General features: G+C 43.5%; 1 protein-coding gene across 7 annotated transcripts in view; it reads left to right on the top strand.

Moving 5' to 3' along the window:
* Positions 1-2,668: 2,668 nt before the first annotated feature.
* The window catches only part of LOC148012691 (S-adenosyl-L-methionine-dependent methyltransferases superfamily protein), a 67,193-nt gene continuing 47,054 nt past the window's right edge, over positions 2,669-22,807 (top strand). For 2 of the 7 annotated variants that reach the window (XM_087669819.1, XM_087669820.1), the window contains exons 1-3: positions 2,671-2,903; positions 3,003-3,180; positions 6,507-6,586. In XM_087669819.1, the coding sequence (XP_087525945.1) occupies positions 2,837-2,903; positions 3,003-3,180; positions 6,507-6,586 (325 nt within the window). In that variant the 5' untranslated portion in view covers positions 2,671-2,836. Of the gene's footprint in view, positions 2,904-3,002; positions 3,181-6,506; positions 6,587-22,807 lie in introns of all 7 variants that reach the window. The other 5 variants (XR_015689170.1, XR_015689171.1, XM_087669821.1 and 2 more) reach the window with 5 other exon arrangements.

Below are 22,807 nucleotides of genomic sequence, written 5' to 3'. Positions count from 1 at the left end.
TCACACGCAGATTATACAGAAAACGTATCCGCTTGGAAGAAGGCCGCTGACATCAAATTCCATAACCGAGAAGAAGAAAGTTTACTAAAAAGCCGTTTTTTAATTTAAAAAAAGCAAGCCTTGTAAACCTAACTTTGAGCTATGCTCGTCCCGCTCACACGATTTCAAATGTGTGAGGTTGTTTGAAATTTTGTAGGATGATTGATCAAAATATGGAAGATTTTATGGCCGAAGGTGATCTATTGGAGCCAATGATGGAACAAAAACTAACCTAATTATGATGCAACTCCAAGAGGAACGAAGAGCACGTCAAACTTTGCAAGCTCAATTGGCTAGTCTTCAACGATCTACTACCAATCAAGATAGACCACAACCTAAAGATACGATATGACGTACGATTGATGCGACACTTGAAGCACAATCTATTCGGAAAGAAACCAAGATAAGTAAAAGAAATTTCAAATTTCATACTTTCAATGGGTCACGCGATGGAAAGACTGTACTTGCTTTTATCAGTTAGTTTGATGATTATTTCCATGAAGAATAGTATGCCGAAAAAGACAAAATTAAGTGTGTCACTAATCATTTAGTGGACAGAGCATCCCTATGGTGGATTGTTGTTTGCAAAAGCATTGATTGTCCTACTACTTGGGAGACTTTCCAAAAGAAAAATTCGCAAAATTTTCTTCCACCCCAATTCCACAAAAAAGCAATCAAACAGTGGGATCTTCTGCAACAAAGTGATTGCGAGCCTATTTCACAATATATTGAGCGTTTTTGGAATGCTTTATTGCAACTTTGAATGCTCAAGGACGCGCATCTTAGGCATGGCGCCAATATTTATTTTGACGCGCTTATTTATTAAAGCACTCGATATATATTTATTATTTTGTATGCGTATGGGCGCACAATTTAAATATTCATTATTGGTCATTGTATTTGGGCATAACCCGACTCTTGGGGCGCCCAACCACTTTATTCTTTATTTGGACAAAAGTAAACACAAAAGCTAAAGCATGCTAATTGTAAATTTGGGCTATTTTTTGAGCTTGGAGATGAATAATATATTAAATACATGCTTTGTGGAGCACTCACACAAGGCATGGGGGAAGATTGTACCCAATTAGTCTTCTTGCTTCATGTTGTGCAAGTCTAATCTCTTGGATTTTGAGCAAAAAGTAGAGTTCTTTGTTCTTGGGGACCTTCCAACGCTCGCTACGTATGCATACGACATCCGATTTGCGCACCATTTCACTAACACTATGACACATGCAAAAGGATCGTAAGTTGCCAATGCCCTTCATCAATGATACCACATATGCAAAAGAGCACCAAACTTATGAAGACATCATGGGCTAATGTTCATGGTTAGAGAAATCACTAACTAATGGGCAACAATAGCTTTTTTTAAACAATGTAGACCTTTATATTGAGTGAATTTTTACATTTGAAAGGAGAGTAGATTGAAAGTGAGTTTAGGGGCTTGATAATTACAGCTATTTGGGATCTTTAGATGAAGGTTATTCTCAAAGGTTGTCTTGGTGTTATGACTAGACCGGGAAAATTTTATTGTTAAGGTATTTAAGTAGCAACTTCTTAGATGATATGACAATGTGATCTCAAACAACAATATGGGATTATGTGCACTAGTTGTAATGTACAAAACTGTAATAGGTCCATGTGTTCAAATTGACGCGTGTACATCAATGTTGAGTTGAACCTTGACAATCTCCAAAGTGAATCTTAGTTAGCCAAGTAGCCCATTTTGAGGTGTTATGTGATTTACTACAAGTGTTGATGACATGGAGGTGTCATGTTGGTTGCATTAAGCTTGATTGCATCTTCTCTTTCCTATTGCCATGTTGATTTTGTCTTCTCTTTCTTCACATTGATGATTGGGTCCATGGCAAGCTTAACTTGCACATGGATGAAATGACATGAAGTTTTTGCTATAGCCGATGCATCATGCATTGGTTGATCGACTTGTTAGAGGGTTATAAGTTGGGGTTAGTATTAGTAGTTAAGGGTTAGATTTAAAAAAAAAATGCGATGCCATTTCTAACAATTTATTTGGCACCCTCATAGTGCCCCATACACGTGGAATGACAAATCCACTAGTTCTGCCCCAAAAATCGAGCTTGGCTTCTCGCTAAGAAGTTATAAGTGGGGGTTAAAAATTGATAAATTAAAAGTTACATGTTTCAAAAAATGCGATGCCATTTCTAACAGTTTTTTTGGTACCCTCTCACAAGGTCTCGTACAAGTAGAACAATAATAGAAATCGAACTTGGCTTCTCGCTAGAAAGTTATAAGTTGGGGTTAAAATTAACAAATTAAAAGTTACATGTTTCAAAAAATGCGATGCCATTTTTAACAAAATTTTTGGTACCCTCACAAGGCCTCGTACAAGTAGAAAGATAATAGGCAATGCCATTTCTAACAATTTTTTTGGTAGTCCTCGTACAAGTAGAACGATAATAGGAATCGAGCTTGACTTCTCGCTAGAAAGTTATAAGTTGAGATTAAAATTAACAAATTAAAAATTACATGTTTCAAAAAATGCGATGCCATTTCTAACAGTTTTTTTGATACCCTCAGAAGGCCTCGTACAAGTAAATCTCGTACAAGTAGAAGGACGATAGGAATCGAACTTGGGTTCTCACGCAACACAGAAGCAAAGCAGTTGCATTACCAGCTACTCTTAATGCTGCTTGGTTAAAATTTTTATCAGGGATTAGAATTAGCAGGTTATTAACGAGCAGAAATCCTCCCAAACAACAAGCGAGGCACTTAGAAGTTAGCATGGCTGTGGCTGCTCTACCTTGATCCACAGGAAATGGTTTCCCGATCTGAAGCTTCTCTGCGATGGCGCTTACTTCGCCATTATCTTCTTCCGGGTCGAGGTTTGTGAACTTCGCATCTTCAAAAGAAAAAAGATAGAAGTGATCCTGATGATATGCCAGCTAAAAAACGGTGCTCATCGTCATAAAATGCTTGCTCAGACGGAGCTTCGCAAGAGGATGAAGAGCTAGCCAGGATCTCCAGACGGCCACGCGGCAGCTTTGGTGTCGTCTCTGGTGAGAGCGTTGGATCTTGTGAGGAAGAGCCAAGCACTGGGCAAGGGAACGTCCTGATCAGATACAGCCTTCATGCAGGATCAAAGAAGGAACTAGTTCTCCTGTAAGTAACAGCATGTAACTAGGAACTACCGCTCCTGTAAGTAGTAGCTGTAAGGTTTCGTCTTTGTAATACTTCATATTTCTGATGGTAAACTTGTGAGGACGTGAGAATCCTTTCCACATACCTTTAAGATCACTTTCAACCTGACAGCGTCGTCAACATAAGAATACTAAAAGCACTGCCAAAACAAATGGTTGAGAAGCTCTTCCTAAACACAGCCACACAGTGATTGCCTGAAAGTTGCCGGAAAGTACGGGAGTGTTTGTCAATCTATGAACATGCATTGCAATCTACATAAGTTGATCACACATACCAACATCTTGTCTAGTTAAGAGGTAATGAAAATCAGCCAAGTATGCAGGACATTTACCAAATACCTAATTAGCATCTACAAGAGGGAATCCTTGGAAGCATACAAGCCAAGTCCGAAAAGATGTTGCCTTTGTTGTCATGGAAGAGGAATGTCCAGGAAATTTGGCTAACTCTATTCCCCTATTTTCCAAGGTGCTGCCAGTGAGTGGACGACCGTAATGCATCTCCAAAAGAAAACTCTCTATTTCAGGGGCAACTTTTTCCCCCACACATTTTCAAGTTTAGTTTGCATTGTTTGTTATTGGTCTTACATATATCTCATAGCTGATTAGTATGCTCCATGAACCAAGTTCTAGAAGTAATTGACTTATAAATATTACTTGCTGATATCTTCTTTAAATGTTACCTCATTTTCTTGTTGTCTATCCCTTAAGAGGGTCATCAGTATGGTTCAGTCTAAAGGCATATTAATCGCTATACTTGCTGTTAGTATAAACTCCAAAGCTTTTGTCTTCTCTGAGATCAAAGGGAAAGTTAAAACATTGCCTTACTCCAAGCATTACAAGACACATTTCTTTGATTTTGGTAATACTATTACACATTGTCTAGTGAACCCCAAAAAGAAATAAAACCCACCATCCAAGTACAAGAGAAAGTTTACAAATCCTTGTGATGGAAGAAACATGATGTAAAGGCGAATGGACAGAAAATTGCACTCAAGAGTGAGGGATGCAAGTAACAACTTAGATACAACTACTTGGCAATAAAAATTGAGCAATTGATTGATTCTTGTAAGTTGTCATGAGAGGGATGTTAGGATAAAGTTGATGTAAGCATCTTTAGACTTCCAAGGCAAATCTTGTGAGAGTGTGCAATGGAAGAGATTCATTGAACATGGAGAGAAAAGGAGAGAAGGCAGAAAGAGAAAAATGATCAGCACTGAACAAATCGACAGATTCATGCTTGGAAATAGTATCCAGCTACTACTATTGTTGTTGTTGCAAATAGGCAGTAAAATTTTGCAACAATTGCCTTACATAATTTGTGGGACCTAAAGCATCACCCATCCTGCTAAACTGCGTTGCAGACTTTCACATCAGATTCATCAAAGATGTTGAAGGATTAAGTGTCCAGTGCCAAAGTCATAGAAACTCAAAAGAAGTTCAGCAGTAGGCTAAGCCCAAAAACAAGTTAGAAAGAAGAGGAGAGAAGAGGTTGTTGATTCTAGACAGGGGTTCAAGAGAGCCAAAAACCACTTTGTATTGACTTCATGCATCCAACAAACATACATACATCTGACTGTATCCAATAACTATTGTTAATCTAAAAGACCATAGTTCATCATGATCAGACCCAAATTTCAATCAGATGATGTCTTTCTGCTTGGAAAGCATACATAGAGTCAATGTATCAAAACAGTCCTATTCTTTCATAAGAACAGTCCTGGGTATAAACAACCCACATAAACCTGTATTTCCTTGATTTGGAGTAGTTTTAGACCCTTCTTGAATATTCAAACAGCAATCTATTCATACATGACAGTAGAGATGGCCAAAAACATCAAATCTGTCCACTATTTTGCCTGGGACAATCTTCAAGAAGCATACAAATATGGAAGAATTATGGACAGCAGTAGTGCTGCCCCTGTTGTACCCTGTTTACTTAAAATCCCAGCCTTTCAGTTTTTACAACAGTAAGAAAAGAAAATTTCAAATCTGTCCACGCTTTTCCCCTATTTGGGACAGCCAAGAGTAGTTGAATGCACCTGGTTCAAGAGAGTTCTGCTTGTAAAAGCTATGGGCAGCAAAGGTCAGCCTATATACACTGTATTACAGTAGTGAACTGCTGTACGTCAGCCCCAGATTTACAGCAAAGAACACTTCTTCCTCAAGTCTTCTCCTTCTGTCTGGCCTTGTATCTATCACCTAGTTGAATGCTTGTATGCTCAAAAACTTTAGATCAGCCCCACGTTTTGCTTCAGCCCTTCACTTGTTTTTTGCGCTGAATTTTCCCCTTGGACAGCATGTAAAATTTCAGCATAAGAGCTCCCTTTAATCTCTCCCAAAAGCATACATTAATGTGTATGTCAAGACTCTCTTCCTTCTCTTGTGTAAAGTGTCCTATAGATATCTAAACTTTAGCATGAACCACATGAACTTGTCAAGTAACATTAAGAAAACTGAATTTTCACTGAGCATGTAAGCCACTTCTTAAATCTTCCTGTCCGGTTGCTGAACTAAGTTAACTCCTCATGTAGAGAGACCAACAAGTGTTTGTAGGTGTATAAGTGAATTCCTTGCGAAAACTTTTTCATCGCTTTCTTCCACTGGACTAAAAACCGCACGACAATGCATGGCCTATCATGGTCCTATGAGCTTCCAGTGGTTTTGTGCATGTTATTGTATCACATTGTGAAGAGTAGATTTTAACTTTAATACTAATAAAACACTCATACAGATCCAACCTGCACACGTGCCACAATAGAAGCCATACTTCTGCAAAAACAAAAGAGAGAGGAGAGACTTCAAGGTCACCTCCTAGCCATAGAGCCTAATGGGATTCACCCTCAAGCATGGGAAAAGTAGCATTTTGGCCGTGTTGACATAAGGATTTATAATGAGCTTAAATTATTCCCATGCTCTTACAGTATACACTTGCACGTTGGATGGACTCATGTTAGTGTTCTTTGTAGACTCTAGTGATGCAGATGCAAATCAACCACATATTTAATAGATAGGTATCATGATGGTATGAAATAGTTGACCAGCAGGAGTAAAGGTCTAAGGGCAGATTAGCTGCTCTAAGATATGGTACTCTCGTGATCCATTACATAAACTAGTTGCAATACAAACAATGGGTCTCATTCCTTTTGGCATTTGAACTGGTCAAGCTATATATAAAACAGGAACTATTTGTATGTAGTCAATTTTCTATTATGTATTTGTCTATAGTGAATCTTCTCTTTCTACGTAGTTGCATAATTTGTGGGTATTTTGATGGGAAGGATGGTACAGCCAACGATCTGGTGATGACCTTGGTTTGACTGATCTTGCACTTACTAAGATGGAGAATGTCGACATGACAGGAATTGTTGGTAAGCAGTTTGCTGAAAGTACCTAGGTGAAAAGTTTTTATTGATCCAAGTTTAAAGTAGTGGTGTACTATACATAGGCTCAAACAAAATCTCTATGCATAGTAAACTTAATAACTTTTTCCTCTTCTTGCATGTGAATTATTTATACTGGAATCATTGTTTGGAAAGTCTAAGAAGGAAAAATTATTATAATGACCCTACTTCTATGTGAGGATTTGATACTGTATGTGAATTAAGTGGGCTATAATTAATTGCACAAACGAAAGCTGATGCCCCAAAGGAAAATACAATAATGAACAGTTGCAAGAACCTAAGTGAGGTGCAATGTGGTAGAATAGGATCCAACTGCAGGTTTTGGACCAAGAGTGAAGGCTATAAGGCAAAATACGGTAGTAGGACACATGGTTTAAGGAAACTCAAAGAGGCAGTCTTGGCTATGTGAAGCACATGTGTTAGGGACTTTCTGAGAGGTGGTTTGGACTTTGAGGTGCTGAAGGTAGAGTTGAAGATGCCATGAACAGCAGTGTGGAGTATGTTGTCACTCGTATACGTTCCTGAATGTGAGCAGCCAACCAGGACTCATAGTGGACTGCGAGATGGGTTTGTGTTTTGGATGTGAATGATGTGAGCAAAATCTGCTTCTTGGCTGTATCAGCAGGTGGGGCAGCAACAGTCCATGTTTGGTGGTGCAGACAATGTGTTTTGGGCATAGGAGAAGTCCGGGGGGCGTCACAGTCTGTGTTCAGGTTGTTGATGGATTAGCAGCAGCATGAGGTGTTGTCTAGGGCTGCAGCAGTTGCAGCGGAGGTAGATAGTGTCATGACTGGAGGAACAACAATGTGGACAGTAGAGTGTGGTGGGGCTGGAGGCGGAACACTATTGAAGAGACGTGATGCTGAAAAGTGGTAGTGTTCTTACATCGTATCAGAGCTGGGTGCTCTTGACACCTAGTGCTACCATAACATTTAGAGCTTTCAAGACCATATGCTAACACTTGATATCTCAGCCATCTCCCTTGAAGCTTGCACCATTGGAGCCCTCATCCTCTTATCTAGTTCCCCCCATCCAACTTGTTAAGGCACCTTGCTCAACTATCCTCCCGAGCATAGTCACATGGAACTCCATTCCAAGGCTTAAGGAACTTGGGAACACGATCCATGAGCATCACTATTTCTATTCCCGTTCCCATTCCTCAAACATGCATAGTGTGATGAAGCTATCTTAAGGTGCGTATGGATGAAATCCTAAACTTAAAATCACTTCTTAATCATATGAGTGTCATGTATTGCCACATTTCAATAGTTATATATTTTGGGCCTTATATCATCTTATGTTGCAAAGGTCGTCAATATGTTAGTGACATGGCATTCTGAAATATATTTAGTGCCCACATTCCCATCCCGAAAAGGATTCTTGTTCCATCTATATGTTCCCATTCCATGTGGCTCTACTCGTAAGCCTTGTGGATCTTTTTGAGATCTGTACTTCAATAAACCATAAGTCACCTTTGATATCTGTGAATCCTTGCTATATTCTTCATCTTTGGATAGAACACTGGCTGTGTTCTCACTATGATTTCAGCACCATCAGCACTAGGCCTTCAAAAGGTGCAATGCAGCTGGGGCAACCAGTTGGCTTGAATTTGGGGCTCCTAGTTGTGAAGAAATGCTCTAAATGCAGAAAACACAAAACCAATCGTACGACAAAGCATAGATTGATAAACATAGAAGTTTAGAATATGGTTAGGTTTAGGGTTCAGGTAACTCAGAGATAGTGAACACAATGAATAATGAAATGAATGAATATCGAATATATAGTACTCATGTAGTAAATGCACTATTATGGATAACTCTTTTCAGCCTTGCACATGGATGAAATATTCTTCAATTTGCCTATTTTGCTTGTTGTCCATCCCTGGGTCACACTAGGACAAAACTGCACCTTTGAATTTGGTTCATGTAGGAGATGAGCTTAGACCTAATTATGCATAAGATCAAACAAGCGGCAATTTATATTTCATATTCTAATATGTAAGTAACTTTGAAAAATTAAAATCAATAAAAATTAGAAACAGATTTGCTCGGTTCAATGGATTGCCTTGTTTGCTCCACTAGTTCGCTTGTACGGGCAAAGCTTGCAAGCCCACGGTTGAGAGCCTCTATCGGTCAATGGGTGGTCAACATTTACTTCTTTCCACCATGACCAATCATCAGACCTTCTTCCTCAACTATCGCCACAACAAGCAAGGTGGAAAGATAAAGCCATTTCAAGTTGAAAATTGAAATAAAAATAACTCAAGAAATGCCTAAAGGGCTGGCCATTGCGAAGAGCCTTGAGATAAGAGAGAAGAGTGAGCGAGAACTTAGAAGAGAGAAGGAAAAATTAGAGAAGGGAGAAGGAAGAAGAGAAGAGGAGAATAATGGAGAAGAGAAGTGAGAGGAGGGAAGTGGAGGAAGAAGGAAGAGGAAAGTTGTAGAGCAGAAGGAAGAGAGAAGAGTGTTAGACAGCCATTTCTTGGATAGAGGGTGGACAATAGAGTACGGCAGAGTGCCACGTTAGTAGTACGGATAACAACAGCCACGTCAGCAGCCATGTCAGCAATTTGCGCAAGTGTCACGTGGCAGCCTGCAGTCGGACAGGATAGGCTGTAGTTGGACAGTTTTTTATTATTTTTCTGCAGTCGGCTGTATTTAATGCAGCCGACCTGGTGCTGGGCATTCTTTTCTTTTTGGCTATTTATAGCTAGTTGGTGGCACACTCCAGTTATTATTCATTTCAGTTTTTGATCTTGAGATCTGTTGGCTGGGACAAAATGTGCTCGGGCTGACGGAGATCGAGGTCATCAAGTTGAAGACATTTGCAGATATTTCCTCTGCCCCCTTGTGTATTTTTGCACTCTTATACAACATACTACACTGTAGATTTTCTGCATTTACACACTCCTCTCTCTCTCTCTCTCTTCTCTCTGTGTTCACTCTCTCAGTCTTTGTCCTATGCTTCCGCATTGTTGCACTTTGACATGGTATTAGAGTGGTGAAGATGGACTGACTGAGGGCTGAACCTATGTGAAGAGGAGATTTCAGCGCGACACAAGGCTGCGTTTCTAGGATTCGAGGGCAAGCGGGAGTGTTGTGCATCGGATCAAGGCTGAAGTGAGTGTGGGCATGTGGGAAAGGAGTCTAATCGGTGAATTTGCTGCAGGTTATTGATGTTTGAAGGGGCCAAGAGGCTGCTCAACATAGATCTCCTCCTGCAAGTCACCATTCAGAAAGGCCGACTTCACATCCAACTGATAGATAGGCCATCTCCTATGGCCAGCCAAGGCAAGAACAGCTCGAATAGTCACCATATGAGCAATGGGGGCAAAAGTATCATGGAAATCAATGCCTGGGCGCTGAGCAAAACATTTAGCAACAAGGCGAGTCTTGTGCTTGTCCAAAGAACCATTGCTAAGGTACTTGGTCTTAAAGACCCACTTGACTCCAATCATCTTCTTGTGAGAGGGACGAGGCACAAGAGACCAAGTGCCATTCCTCTCAATAGCCTCCAACTTGGCTTCTATGGCCTTCTGCCAATGATCAGACTGCAAAGTCTCCTTCATTGAAGTGGGCTCTCAATCTTGCATAACACGGGTCAGCAAACAATAGTTGGAGCAAACAAGCTCCGAAGAATGTGTGTGGGTCCTCCGTGACCTCCGTGGTCCACCCTACGGTTCCCACTCCTCAAGGATCCCCTCGATCCCTGAATCTCGGAGTGTGTCATGGGCCCAACAAGGAGGAGGATGAACCTTTCCTCGGCGCTCTCCATTTGTTGAAGACTCAAGAACATCCATCGGCAGAAGCTTCTCGGGGGTGGCCGGTGGAAGATAAGACTCTGAATCAAAAGAAGAATCTCCTTCAAGAGGCTCTGGCTCCAAAAGAATTGTCTTGGGAGTCCAACTCTCCCATGGATCTCCAAGGACGGGGTGCTTCTCACTCCTCTTTGTGGTCGGAACTTCCATGAACTGCACATCTCGGCTCGTGTAGACATCCCGCTTGACAGGATCAAACAAACGATAACCTTGGGACTGGGAGCTATAACCAATAAAAACCTGTCGTTGGGAAGCTGCCTTGAACTTATCACGTTGCGTCTTCGAAATGTGCACATAAGTGTCATATACCCAAAGATCCTGAAATAAGAGACATCAGGCTTAGTCCGAAGTAAGTCTCAAAAGGTGTCATCTCGTCAATGGCTGAAGTGGAAGATCGATTGAGGATGTGAACTACGGCGGCCATTGCCTTGCCCACAGAAACTGAGGTGTCTATTGGTGCTCCATCATGGTGCGCGCCATCTCAATCACACTTCGGTTCTTCCGCTCTAAGATGCCATTCTCTTGGGGAGTGTTGGTGTTAGCAAACTCTTGGTGAATGCCCCTATTTGCACAAAAACAAGCAAACTCATTAGATATAAATTCACCTCCCTTGTCTGAACGCAAGGTCTTCAGTCGCCGGCGAGAACAGTTCTCTTCAAAGAGAAGCCAATCCTTGAAGTGAGAGAAAGTCTCCGACTTCAAAGTCAAGAAATAGGCCCAAGTCATCCTACTGTAGTCATCTACGATCAACATGAAGTACAGGCTTCCCTTCAGGGACTCGGTCCTCATCGGGCCACAAAGATCCGTAGATACAAGCTCCATGGGTGAAGTAGACCACTTAGAAGCTTTGTTGGGAATCACATCCTGATGCAGTTTCCCACGAATGTAGGAGACACATGGCTGATAGCTCACCACTATGTCCGGAAATCCTCGGACAAACGACCCTCGCGACGCCTTCCAAAGGTACTCGTAGTTCAGGTGGCCAAACCGAGCATGCCAAAGCTCGGACTGTGTCTGAGAAGTAAGAATAAGAGAAGTAAGAGCTGAAGAAGACTTCAATTTATAGACGCCATTCTCCTCATACCCTGCAGAGAGAACCTTCCTCCATCCACGATCAAGGATTCGAACAATATCACTGTCAAACTCCACCTAGAGGCCAAGAGCACAAATCTTATGGACCGAAAGTAAATGATACCCTAAACCTGGCACATGCAACACCTCAAGTGTGGGTACCACCATGTCCATCTGGAATAAGCTGCATCTCATCCCGTGGAGCAATAGACATAGAAGAGCTGTCTCCAATGAGAATCTGCCCATGCGAAGGTTGCAAATGGGCAACACCAACGGAAGGAGTCATGTGCCGGGAGGCACCACTGTCCACAATCTACTCACGAGCCTGGGGAGCTGCCATCGCAGCATCAGAAGTCTTTGGTGTAGAGTCCTCAGTGACTGCTAAGTGTAGAAAAGTAGTTGATGAGGGTGCAGTCACTGCTCCAGAAACCTTCGTGTCCTTCTTCTTGGTGTCCTTCTTGTCTTTGTTGGGGCAATCCTTCTTTCAATGACCGGTCTTTCCACAAATATGGCAAGTTGATTCCTTCTCCTTGTCCTTCTTGGATTTGCTGTCCTCCTTCTTCTTTTGCTCCTTCCCCTTGAGAGGCTTGACCAACCAATGCCTCCGATTTGGAAGCATTCTGTCCCTTTAATTGTTTCTCCCAGTCCAAGACCATAGGAACCAACTCTTCCCACCGAAGAGTTGACTTCCGCCCTGATGCAATAAGAGCGGAACAAAAAGTACCAAATAGTGGCGGCAACTAGGATAGTAAAGTGATCGCCATGTCTTCGGAGGAAATAGGCTTTCCCGCATTTCGAACCTACATCTGAAGCTGCCGAAGCTTGTTGATGTGTTCCCGAAGCGAAGAAGACTTATTCACGGACAAGGTCCGCATCTGCACCTCCAAAGAAACCCTCTTTATCAGGGTCATCCGGTTGTACATTTGATCGAGCTCCAGCCATATCACTCGAGCCACCGTCAAGTGCTTGATATGAGCTATCACGGTTGTAGTGCAAGACAGAAACAGAAAAGATCGAATCCTGGAATTCAGTTTGTCCCAATGAGATTGTGCCTTGGTCAACTCCGCGCGAGCATTGGAAGAGAGTTTGGACTCATCCCTCACCAAGGGCCTGTTAATCTCCTCCATCACCAGTTCCACCAAATCATAAGACTCCAAAATGGCCAATATCATCACCTGCCAGATGCGGTAATTATCACTATCAAGCTTTTGATTTGATGGAAGAGCCAGTAGGACAGGCACCTTCTTTTCCATTATCGCCTGGAACTCCAAATCAGTCTCTGTAGACATGTTAACCTGAAATACCTGCACAAACGCAAAATCAACCCCCTCTGATTGTGAAAGCGCAGCCTTCTAGGGCTGGTTCCTCCGCTGCCCAAACCTTTTTCACCCGCTAGAGGCGATGAAAAGGTAAAATTTGCAATGGAAGGCCTCAAATGCAGAAAAGTTTACAGGTTGAAGAAGGCCTTGTATGGCCTCAAGCAGGCTCCGCGTGCATGGAACGAGAAGATTGTCTTGTTTCTTCAGTCGAAGTTGGGATATCGGCGCTCCAAGGCTGATCCACAGCTTTATGTTCACACTTCCAAGGCTGGTCGTGTTTTGTTTGTGTTATATGTTGATGATTTGATTCTGACAGAGGATCATGCACAGAAGGTCCGAGAGACCAAGACAGCTTTACATCAGGCATTCGAGATGACGGATTTGGGGCTTCTTCATTTCTTCTTGGGTCACAAGATTTATCAGTCTCAGAGGGAGATTTTCATCTCTCAGCAGAGGTACATTCAAGAGCTCTTGGTGACTTTTGAGATGGAGACTTGTCGGCCCATTACTACTCCTATGGATCCGAATTGGAAGGCCACTTCACACTCAGATTCTCCCATGATGGATGCTTCACACTATCGTTAGTTGATTGGATCCTTGATTTGGCTTCTCAACACTCGTGTTAATCTTTGTTTTGCTGTGGGTCTTTTGGCAGGGTTCATGACTAAACCCAAACAAGTGCATTGGTAGGTTGTCCTGAGGATTCTTCGGTATTTGAGGGGGACCTCTGACTTTGGGATTTCTTATCTCTTAGGTACAGATGCTTCAGATTTGGTTCCTGCAGGTTGGAGTGACTCAGATTGGGCCGGCGATGTGGACCATTGACGGTCTACTACGGGCTACTATTTTACCTTGGGTACAGGTGTTATATCTTGGAGTAGCAAGAAGCGGCCCACGGTAGCCCTTTCTTCTACTGAGACGGAGTGTTGGGCTGTGTCTTCCACCGTATGTGAGGTTGTGTGGCTTCGGAGATTGTTGGAGGAGCTTGGCTGCCCCCAGACTCGTCCTACTCTTTTGCGATGTGACGATGAGAGTTGCATTGCCTTGGTACAGAATCTTGTTTTTCATGCTTGTACAAAGCACATCGAGATCCAATATCAGTTCATTTGGGAGAAGCTTTTGGATGGGACCATTGATGTGGAGTATTGCAAGACGGAGGATAATCTTGCAGATTTGTTCACGAAGGCGCTTCCCCAGGCTCTTCTTCGGCAGCGTTCCAGATCCCTCAGTCTTTTGACCTGTCCAGGATCTGAGAGGGGGTGTTAGATAGTCATTTCCTGGACAGACGGTGGATAGCAGAGTATGGCAGAGTGCCACATCAGCAGTATGGATGACAGCAGCCACGTCAGCAATCTGCGCGGGTGCCACATGGCAGCCTGCAGTCGGACAGGACAGGCTGCAGTCGGTTTTTTATTATTTTTCTGCAGTCGGCTGCAGCCGACCTAGTGCTGGGCATTCTTTTCTTTTTGGCTATTTATAGCCAGTTGGTGGCACACTCCAGTCATATTTCATTTCAGATTCTGATCTTGAGATCTGTTGATTGAGACAGACTGTGCTCGGGCTGACGAAGATCGAGGTCATCAAGTCGGAGACATACGCAGATATTTCCTCTGCCCCCTTAAGTATTTCTGCACTCTTATACAGCATACTACACCGCAGATTTTCTGCTTTTACACTGTCTCCTTTTCTCTCTCTCTCTTCTCTCTGTGTTCACTCTCTCTGTCTTTGTCCTACGCTTCCGCATTGCTGCACTCTGACAAAGAGGAGGTGATGGCATTGCAGATGGGAGTGACGAATCATAGGGGGCTGGACCTAATAGGACTTGCAAGTGGGCGAGAGTATGTAGATAGAGCTGGACAATAGTTGCAAAATGAGTAGGAATCGACCGAGCTTCAAGATAAGTGGCCTATCATGTGGCGTTTCTTGACCTTTCTTGATAGGGAATGTAGCAAGGAATGCGGGAGCAGTAGTCAACCGAGCTTTAGGATAAGTGGTGTGCCACATGGCGTTCCTTGTCAGGAACGGGACATGGAATGTTTTGCTAGATGAGAATGTAGTTCGAGACGGCAGGGATGGCGTTGCGGCGTATCAAGGGATTATTCCTATGGATCTCACAAATGCTTCAGTAGTGTTTCAATATCTAATGAATGACATCTTCCTTGTGTACCTAGATGACTTTGTGGTAATATATTTAGATGATATTGTAATGTTTTCTAAGAACCAAAAAGAGTATGGGCATCACGTGAGGTTACTTCTTGATACCCTAGATGAAAATGACTTTTATGCTAAATTGGAAAAGTGCTATTTTCATAAACTAAAAGCGAAATTCCTTTGATATACTCTCTCAAAATGGAATCTCAATGGACAGGATTAATTGTAAATGATAAATTTATGTGGAAAAACTTTGATGCCGAGAAGGCTTTTCAAATACTTAAGCAAATCTTTTCTACAACCCTCCTCTCTATTGGTACATATAGATCCATTCAAGCCTTTTTTCTTGGAGATTGATGCTTCATATATTATGCTCTTGGTGCTATCATTTTCCAAGTTGGCAATGATGGTTGAATATATTCAATGGCTTTTCATTTTTAAAAATTCTTAGTAGTTTGAAATAAGGAACCATTTGGCTATTATTGACTCTTTTGAAACATGGAGGTATCTTCTAGAGGGGACACTTCACAAAATCATAGTCTTTACATGCTATTAACCTCTAGAGTACTTCCATGAGTTCTTAGGTGTATTGTCTCAACGCTCCTATCTTACACCTAAAAAAAGAAATGCACTTCATGATCAATAGGATTTTTTTATTTTAAAATTGGGACAATTCCAAATTTGCACAATAACAAACAAAGCTCTAGAAGATCCAACCTTTCTTCTACAAGTCAAGAAAAGGCTTTACAAGGATTGCTTTGCTTAAAATGTCAAGCAAAAAATTCAAAAAGGGTGTACACATATTGAAGGCTCTTGGAAAGTTGAAGGAGTGCTCTATTGTCAAGGGCTATTGTATATACCACTTGGATCACTTCAGCTACATGTACTCCAAACAAGACATGATGTTCCAGTTGTACGATATTTCGGGGTCAATAAGACAATAGAGCCCATCTCTTGAGACTATTGGTAGCCTCAAATATGGAAATTCGTTAAAGAATTTGTACCACATGTGATAGGTGTAATAGAGCGAAAGTCCCTTGCCATGAACATCATGGGTTGTGTCACACCTTGCCTATTCCTAATCACCCTTAGTCATCTATATCAATGGACTTCATTATCGATCTACCTTCTTTCAAGGGGTGTGATTCCATTCTTGCGGTGGTTTATAGATGGCACACTTCATCCCTATCCACAAGATAGTTATTGGCAAATGCATGGCTTGACTTTTTCTTCTGCATATCTTTCGTTATCATGGGATACTAGATGATATTATTTCAAATCAAGAACCTCAGTTTGTGTCAAGTTTTTGGAGAAGTCTCCCCTAGCTTCTAGGCACCCAAATCACTTGTCTTCAACCTGAAAGGGATGCAGGAGACATGGGAGAGAGGAGCATACACAATGTAGGTGCTGTCAACAATGTTATGACAGCCTTATTGCACTTTCATATATATATATATATAATATGAATAAATAATATGGGCGGTCATTGTACACGGGTAGGCCCAAGGGCCTTTTACCCCAACAACCTCCCACTAAAAGGCCAATGGGCCTGGGAGTGAAAAAAGCAAAACAAAAGAAAAGAGACAGGGTGAGGAATCATGACATCTCACCCAACGCCCAATCGGAAAGTGAGCTATGCAATAAGTGGCGGGAACCTCCTCACAAGAAGAGTCAAGCATCCCCGAGTCCATGACATCCGGGAGATAAGCGATCCCATAGCTCTAGACAATAGAGCAATCCATTACTGCTTCCCATGAAGCAAGCAACATAACTCATAAGTGCACGGCTGTAAAGCATGAGAGTGGCACATAGCATCAGCGTAGTGCATAAAAGATAGCGGAGAGCATACAGACTCTCCAAGGTCAATCATCGAAAGAGGGCTAGCATCCCGGACATAAGTCAAACGGGGTCTCAAGACAGTATGCGGCCTCAGCAAAGCGGAAGACTGACATACGGCTATAGAATCAGCCATAAAGCGCATTGAACGCGCATCAAGAGGCCTGAGAGGTGTCTGCGTCTCATAAAAGACAGCATGATGGCTGCGTAGAACCTGTTGGGCATCTAAATCCCAAAACATGTAAGCCGTAAAGTCACCATCTCCATAACCAAGGAGTATGCATCTATGTGACATAGGCTCATGTGGCATACTGACATCCTCAAGTGATCATAGGAGGGTCTCATGCCACTCCATGCCTCATGCAGAGTAATAACATCCAAAGAGAAACACGATGTCCGATTAACCAAGTAGACTGCCGTTATAAGGGCCTCAACCCAAAATCCATAAGACAACCTAGCTGTGGTAAGTATAGAAGCAACCTTTGTCTGTAAAGTAAGGCACATGCCATGACCAATCCCATAATACCGTGGGCATAAGAAATCAATGCCATATTGCTAACAAGAGATCCGTAAGCTGGGAGAGATAGCATGACTCTCATAATCCATTTGCAAGCATCTAGGCTTGCTACCAGTAGAATCCATAAACCTGTCAAGCATAGTAACAGTATCCTTAATCCGTACCAAAGGGTAAGCCCAAACACGGTGGGTAGCATGATCCATGAAGGTCACAAAATACGATGCCCTACCAAGTGATTAGGAAGGCATAGGTCCATATACTGCAACATGGACTAGATCTAGAGGAGCATGCCTCACACGATCGCCATAAGCCAAAGAGGCTCTGCACGGACCATGAGTACAAGGAGGGCAAGTAGCATGGGGAAGAGCAGGCAATAAGCCCATATCACATAAAGCATCCATCTCAGTGTGTCGTACATGGCCTAGGAAACAATGCATGTGGTATTTGTGTAACTACAACCATAGAATCTCCCACATGAGAGACATGCACTACGTAATCCAGTGCCATATCTAGCACCTCTAGCCAATACCAAGCAACCACGATGGATTTTTCATGAAGTATCTCCAAGAGAGACATAATATTTGGCACCATGCAATTGACTGACAGAGATTAGGCTCTTACTGAGCGTAGGTATTTACAAGACATCATTGAGCATAAGAGAAGACCCATTTGGCAAAGCCAAGTGTATATTCCCTGTACCAGTAACATGACAATCTTGCTCAAGGCCCAAAGAAATACATCCATCAACCTCCCTGTAAGAAGAGAACCAAGCTCTATGCGGAGTAATATGGCAAGATACCATACTGTCTAAAAGCCAATCAAAGGTATAGGCCATATCGCTGAGCAAGTAATCTGTAGGGTAACACGATGCTAGGAGTCTAGGCTCAGCTGCATCATCATGGATAACTACATGCACCATACCACTATCAACAGTGGTCTCACCTACTGTATCACTGACTCTACTCTCATGTCTAGTGCGGCGGTTGAAGTATTTATGCTTCACATGCCCTGTCTTTCCACAATGAAAGCAAACAGAACCTGTAAAACCTATAGTATGAGTAGGGCTGTCCAATACATCCAAGGAGCTCAAAGAATCAGGGGAACTCTTATCAGAGAGAATAGGCTCATCAAGAGGACTGTCTGCATGACTAGATGAGCTGGAAGTCATCATAGTATATTGCAAAGGGTGTGAGAGTGCGCTGCGGAAGAAGGAATACGAACACGGAGGGAGAGAGAGAGAAAGCAGAAAATAAGGAAGAGAAATCTGCACTGACTGAAATGAATGCTGAATACAAACGGGAAGGCGGAAGGAGACTGATCAGTCCTTGCATGCAGCCCACAGCGCCAGTGAGGGCACCAGATCAGGTTGATGATGATGGCAGCACCACCACGGGGGAGGAGTGTTGGAATCTGCAAGAAGACAAGTGATCAAGTGGGGGGGGGGGGGGGCTGTCTATAAATAGGCAAAAGAACAAACCCTAAAAATGCCCTAAAATGGGCGCCCCACATCAGTGACCAAAAAAAGTGGCCGGGCAGCCAGTGGCTGCCCACTAAAAGAGGCCAAAAAGAAATGCACATCCTAAGATAGCTAGTCGAGAGTGACTAGTCTCCCCCATCATAACACATGACAGACATGTCAGAGCTCCTAATGTCCTCGTCTGACTCAGACTGAGGCTCACAGGCAGGAGATGACAAGGCATGACAAACATGACTGCTAACACCCCCTCTCAGATCCTGGATGTGGTTGAAGGCCGAAGAAGAAATAGATCCTGGGGTGGCAAGAAGAATGCCAATGTCGATGAAGTCCGCCGATGTAGACTGCCGCTGAAGGAGCTCCTCACGATCTTGGGAATCCCCCTCTAAAACACTAGGGGCCAGGGAATCCATAGTCGCATCACCGAGATTGTCCCCCTCTGAAAGGGATGGGAGGTATGAGGGAACCACCGGAGGAGAGGGTGGGAGATGGGAAGGAACCTGTGGAATAGAAAGTGCATAAGCGGGAACGGGTGTAGCAATAGACTGCCTTGGAGGACCCTGCATCAAAGAAGGGGAATGAAGCCTGTAAAGCCTGCTCTCCTGCCAACCTGTAGATAAGATAGCTCGTGTAAAAGAATCCTCAATAACAATGGCATGCTCAGTGAAGATCACTCGTGTGCCAAGCCTCGTAAGGCCATAAACTGAGAGGAGGGGAAGGCCCAAATCCGGAACATATAGGGCCTGTGAAAAGGAGCTCGAAGGTCGGTCGGTAAACAAAGGCAATGTGCCAACACCACTAGTAGGCACGGATAAAATGTCACCAACTGACTGAACCCTCTGATGGATGGAGATCCTGTAACAAATCACCTGGGGGAGTCATATGACTCGAAGCACCACTGTCCACTAACCAAGGCTGCGCAGAAGACACTGCAGCCACGGAAGAAGGATCCTCTCCAAAGCATGGATATGAAGGAACACTGACTCATGGGTAACAGCTGGTGTAGAGGTAGAAGAAGGCTCTGATGTAGATCCACCCTTCGCTCTCGGACGAAGGTGAGGGTACTTCTTCTAGCATTTCTCCTCGGGATGTGTCCCTTTCCCACAGTGTGGGCACTTCGGGCTTTCTGAATCCGAGTCAGAGCCTGAAGAACTGTCCTTCTTCTTAGCCTTTGACTTCTTCTTCTTCTTCTGTCCTCCCGAACCTGCAACAAAGGCTCTAGTGGAGTCGGATCTACTAGCATTGACCTCTCTAAGTCGCTCGTCATGCTCCAAGACAAGTGGGGATAGCTCCTCCCATAGAAGCTTGGCACGGGTCCTCAAAGTAAGAAGGCTGGTGTAGAAGATATCAAACCGAGGCGATGGTAGTTGAGTCAAGAGAATCATAGCCATGTCTTTAGAAGATATCGTTCGACTTAGGGATGCAAGCTCATCCCTCATATCCTATAATCTGTTGATGTGGTCCTTCATGGAAGGACTATCATCAATAGCGAGCATCCGCAACTTCTTTTCGAGAGATATCTAGTGGGCAAACGTCTTTTGTTGATAGAGAGACGCGGGCTTTCTCCACATGTCTGCTGCAGTCTTCAACCTATGAGCATGAACAAGAACAGAATCCTGCAAATTCAAAAAGAGGAAAGATCTGGCTCTAGAATTGAGCTGATCCCATAAGGCAGCACGATCCATAGATGTCCCTTCTGCGGGATCCACCTTAGGCCGGGGAATAGGAACAGAAACAAGCTCCCAAAGATCGAAGGAGTTCAAGATACACTTCACCTTGCTGGACCATAGAGAAAAGTTGGAGCCATCCAACCGGTCCTCTTTGGGCAGTTGAGGAAGTACGGGTACCTATACAGGGGGTACCAAAGGCTGCATCTTCGACCCACTGGAAGGGGCTCGCCGAGATACATGAATAGAAGGGGGACGGGAAAGAGGAATAGACTCCGGACGACGGTCCTCATGATAGAAATCACACCTCCGTTTAGATGAGTGTCGAGACAAAAGCTCGTCATCTAAGTCATCAAAGCCCGTAAACTGATGATAAGACATCTTCGATATCTACAAACACCAAAACACAACAAGGGAAGGTTGTCGGTGCTGAAACGCAAACACCAAAAGCTCCTGAGCTGGCCGCCTTGCACAGAACGCAAGGATGATGTCAAACGCAAGTGCTAACGATGCAATCACCACAAAAAAAACAGCCTCCTGCCCCTATATGCAAGTAGGAATGAGGTCGCCAGCTTGGAAGAGTGCTGCCAGAGGTTGAACGCAGCCACAGAAGCTGAAAACGCAGCTTGGTGGAGTGTCGCCCAGCTGTTGGGGAGGCCGCTTGGCTGAAAATGCAAGCAGGAAGAGGTTGTTGATGACGTGGCAGCAACTGGAGAAGGCGCCAGCAGCAAACACAAACAAAGATTTGGGACCTCCTGAAAGGGCTACCTTGGCTGTTGGGGATGATGCCAGCAGCAAACGCAAGTAGGTTGACACCAAAACATGCCGCCTTAATCAAGGAGATGGTGCAGAAGGTGACGCCTCAGCTGTTGAAGACGTCTTGACCAACAAATGCAAGGTTGTGGGTGTTCTCCTCCGTAGATCTCAGCTCCGTGTACTCTCCTTCGGCTCTGATACCATGTGAGAGTGCGCTGTGGAAGAAGGAATACGAACACGGAGGGAGAGAGAGAGAAAGCAGAAAATAAGGAAGAGAAATCTGCATCGACTGAAATGAATGCTGAATACAAACGGGAAGGCGGAAGGAGACTGATCAGTCCCTGCACGCAGCCCACAGTGTCAGTGAGGGCACCAGATCAGGCTGATGATGATGGCAGTACCACCACGGGGGAGGAGTGTCGGAATCTGCAAGAAGACAAGTGATTAAGTGGGGAGGGGGGGCTGCCTATAAATAGGCAAAAGAACAAACCCTAAAAATGCCCTAAAATGGGCGCCCCACATCAGTGACCAAAAAAAGTGGCCGGGCAGCCAGTGGCTGCCCACTAAAAGAGGCCAAAAAGAAATGCACATCCTAAGACAGCCAGTCGAGAGTGACTAGCCTCCCCCATCATAACACATGACAGACATGTCAGAGCTCCTAATGTCCTCGTCTGACTCAGATTGAGGCTCACAGGCAGGAGATGACAAGGCATGACAAACATGACTGCTAACAAAGGGGACTCATTCAAACCAGAAGGGAAGAACACAAAGGCATCAACCACGGATGCAAAAGCTCCCACACGGACAAGCCTAGCAGACAAAAGCATGACATATCCAACCACTGTAGCTTGCAGCCATAAAAGTATAGCATGCCGCGAAGTCATAAATGCATAAGCATCCCCGAAACATAGGAGTATACATAACTTTGCAGTGTCTCAGACCATGTATTGACATACATGTCCAGCCAAGAACGGCAGGTGGGAAATAAACCTACAAGAATCAAGCTCCAATAAAAGCCCAAATATCTGTGTAAAAGCATCCAGGTAAGAGGCTCTGTAAAATACATAGCAGCAGACCATGTGCATACACAGGTGGCCATAAAGATCAACTGCTCCCTGACATACATGGGCAATAGTAGCCCAAATAGCATAGATATCATACAACATAGAAGCATGACGGCCATAACTATAAATCCCAAGCACTATCCAAGTCCACTGATCAGTAAGTATTGCACATATCAAATGCAAACGAGCAATCACAGCTCAATAGACAACTGCTAAAACAAGGGAGCAGTTCACTGCTCAATACTTGTAACTACATCCACGTAATAGTCAAGATCCATAATCAGAGCATCAAATCCCATATAGCATCCAAGGTCGTAACGGAAAAAGCCAAGTTGTAACGGAAAAAGCCAAGTCAATGTCCAACTGCTCAAGGGGATACTCAAATGAGTGTCGAGATGAGGCTCAAACAACTGCCATCCACAACCAACCAAAAGCATTTACCAAGACTTCATAATCCGCACTGGGTAGCCTAGGCATAAACCATGTCATGATAGTGAAATGCCTGCTGCAAGGAAG

Source organism: Lygodium microphyllum, chromosome 27, assembly GCF_053477565.2.
Source record: "Lygodium microphyllum isolate KBCC chromosome 27, Lygodium_microphyllum_v1.1.10, whole genome shotgun sequence".
Classification (NCBI taxonomy): Eukaryota; Viridiplantae; Streptophyta; class Polypodiopsida; order Schizaeales; family Lygodiaceae; genus Lygodium; species Lygodium microphyllum.
This window is presented reverse-complemented; position numbering and strand designations above follow the sequence as displayed.